This window comes from Rhincodon typus, unplaced genomic scaffold, assembly GCF_021869965.1.
Source record: "Rhincodon typus isolate 14 unplaced genomic scaffold, sRhiTyp1.1 hic_rhity00005815, whole genome shotgun sequence".
In the NCBI taxonomy this organism is placed as follows: domain Eukaryota; kingdom Metazoa; phylum Chordata; class Chondrichthyes; order Orectolobiformes; family Rhincodontidae; genus Rhincodon; species Rhincodon typus.
Window position 1 is genome coordinate 8,447 of NW_025971453.1, and position 2,209 is coordinate 10,655.

Below are 2,209 nucleotides of genomic sequence, written 5' to 3' on the forward strand. Positions count from 1 at the left end.
GTATCCTCCAGCCCTGATCACGAGATGGATCAAAGACAAAGCAAATACAAAAAGAGATTGTCTCTGAAACAAAAAGAGAATTGATGGGCAGCAAATTAACTTCAAACAACTCTTCCTCGGTAGAGATGGCAAATACAAAAACTTACTAGAGAGATGATGTCGGAAAGTACCACGCCAGTATCTATAAAATATGTTACCTCAATATTCGTTTTCCAAACCTTCCATCCATGTATTTCAGACATTTGAACAAATCTTTCTAAAACCTGCTGATGCTATGACTCCCTAGCCGGTTCCCCCGGACAGCTCATTCACGACCGCTCACTGCTCCCTGAACCGGCTAGCTCAATCAAAATTGTTTTTCAGACATTTCCTTTGCTATATTTGAGACAAATGTGAGCTTGCTGGTTCGCTGCCTGATCAGTTGACGTGATGTTTGAAAGACATTAATTGGATTAAATCTCAAAACAAAAAGACTGGACGGGCAAGTTATTTCCATAAAGAAAGAAACAACTTATAATTCAAATACAAAACCGGAAGCTAAACGTTTAAATACGGCCCTAAGTTACATAACATATTGAATTGCAAATGTCGGTCACGTTTTTTTTTAAATTTAGATGCGCCTGCCATTTGTTTTCGTAAAATGTAAATATCTTAGTTTCAGTAAAAAAAACTGTTATGAACTGTGGTCTCTGTGAGCCCTATGAGTCCTTCAGTCGCTTACCTCGCTGACGATGGTGGAGATGTACTGATCCTTACTGTACACCCATCCATCCAAACAGGGCTCCTGTTCCACCTCAGAAATATTGACGGAATCTGGGTCAGGAAATATCTCCGAAAGATTCCTGATCACATCCAACCGGTACCGTCTACATTTGCTGTACTGGAGTTTCCCCTTGGCTTGTTCCAGAGGGATAGTCCGTTTCATCCACGCTTCACTGAGGTTGAGATTCCCGGGAATGAAACAGCGATGTTCAGGAATATCCCCGACAAAAACTATGGACATTCCGCAGAAACCATTGGGAAAGACGCTGATGCTCAAAAGGAAGAAGATAATTTTCTGGAAGGGTCCCCATTGTCCGAGAAAAGCGGTGATTTCATCGTAATCCCGCATGTTAGTGACAGCGGGAGAACTGGCAGCGATTCTCTTCCGTAAAACTGCAGCAATTTGTCGTTAGCAGGCAGACCGTAACTACCGGCTTGAATAATTTAAACTTGTGCTTTAAACTCCATCGCTTCCACTATAAATACTGCATCATGTCCAGACCTGATAGCTCCTCCCAATCCTACTGTCTTGTTAAAGGCGTTCTTTCAGTGAATTACTCGTCTGCCAGGCATTAAAGTATTTCTTACACTTCACACGGTTTCTATTGTCACTCCAATTTTTTTTTACAAAGATTCCAATTTCTGTTCACATGCTGCAAGGCTTTTTTTTAAATGGAAGTCTTAGAGATACAGCCAAACATATTAGGAGCGGAAGGACGCCATTCATAACCTTAAGCCTCCTCTGCTATTCAATCAGATCGTCATGATCTGTTTCTGTTTCCAATTCCATTTTTTCGCCTACTCCTAATAATGTTGATTGCCTCCCAGGGATAAAACAATGAGAGTTTGCGCGTTCTCTCCGTGTCTGTGTGGGTTTCCTCCCACAGTCCAAAGATGTTAAGGTGAGATGGATTGGCCATGCTAAATTACCCAGAGTGTTCAGGGATGTGTAGGTTAGGTGCGTTAGCCATGATAAATGCAGGGTTCCAGGGGTAGGCAGATGGGTATGGGTGGGATGCTCTTTGGAGGGTCAGTGAGGACTCGTTGGGCCGAATGGCCTGTTTCCACACCGTGGGGAGTCTATGGAAAGCAGTAGTACTTGAAGATGAACGCACCAGACACGCTGGCGTTCCACTTCGTAGAGAAAAAAAAACACGCCGGACCAGTATTTGTCATTTACAACTCTGACTTTTATTTTTCAAAAATATACTTCATTCATAAACAAATAAAAATATATTATACATATAGTCACAAACGCAGTTCGGTTCTGTGTGATAGCATATGAAGAAAACAAGCAAACATTGGATTTTGACTGTATCCAACAAAAAACACCAAAGGCATCTCTCATTTGCACAAGACTATACTTGCATGCTTCTGAGCCATCAGGGAGATCGGATACAACAAGGTGCAGGGCTGGATGAACACAGCAGGCCAAGCAGCATCATAG

At 42.2% G+C, this 2,209-nt stretch overlaps 1 protein-coding gene across 1 annotated transcript; it reads right to left on the reverse strand.

Moving 5' to 3' along the window:
* Positions 1-721: 721 nt before the first annotated feature.
* On the reverse strand, positions 722-1,223 carry LOC109936286 (solute carrier family 22 member 5-like; the record flags this gene model as incomplete). Its single annotated transcript, XM_048594092.1, has 1 exon — positions 722-1,223. A coding segment is annotated over exon 1 (390 nt), but the record flags the coding sequence as incomplete, so codon positions are not given.
* Between the last annotated feature and the right edge of the window lie 986 nt (positions 1,224-2,209).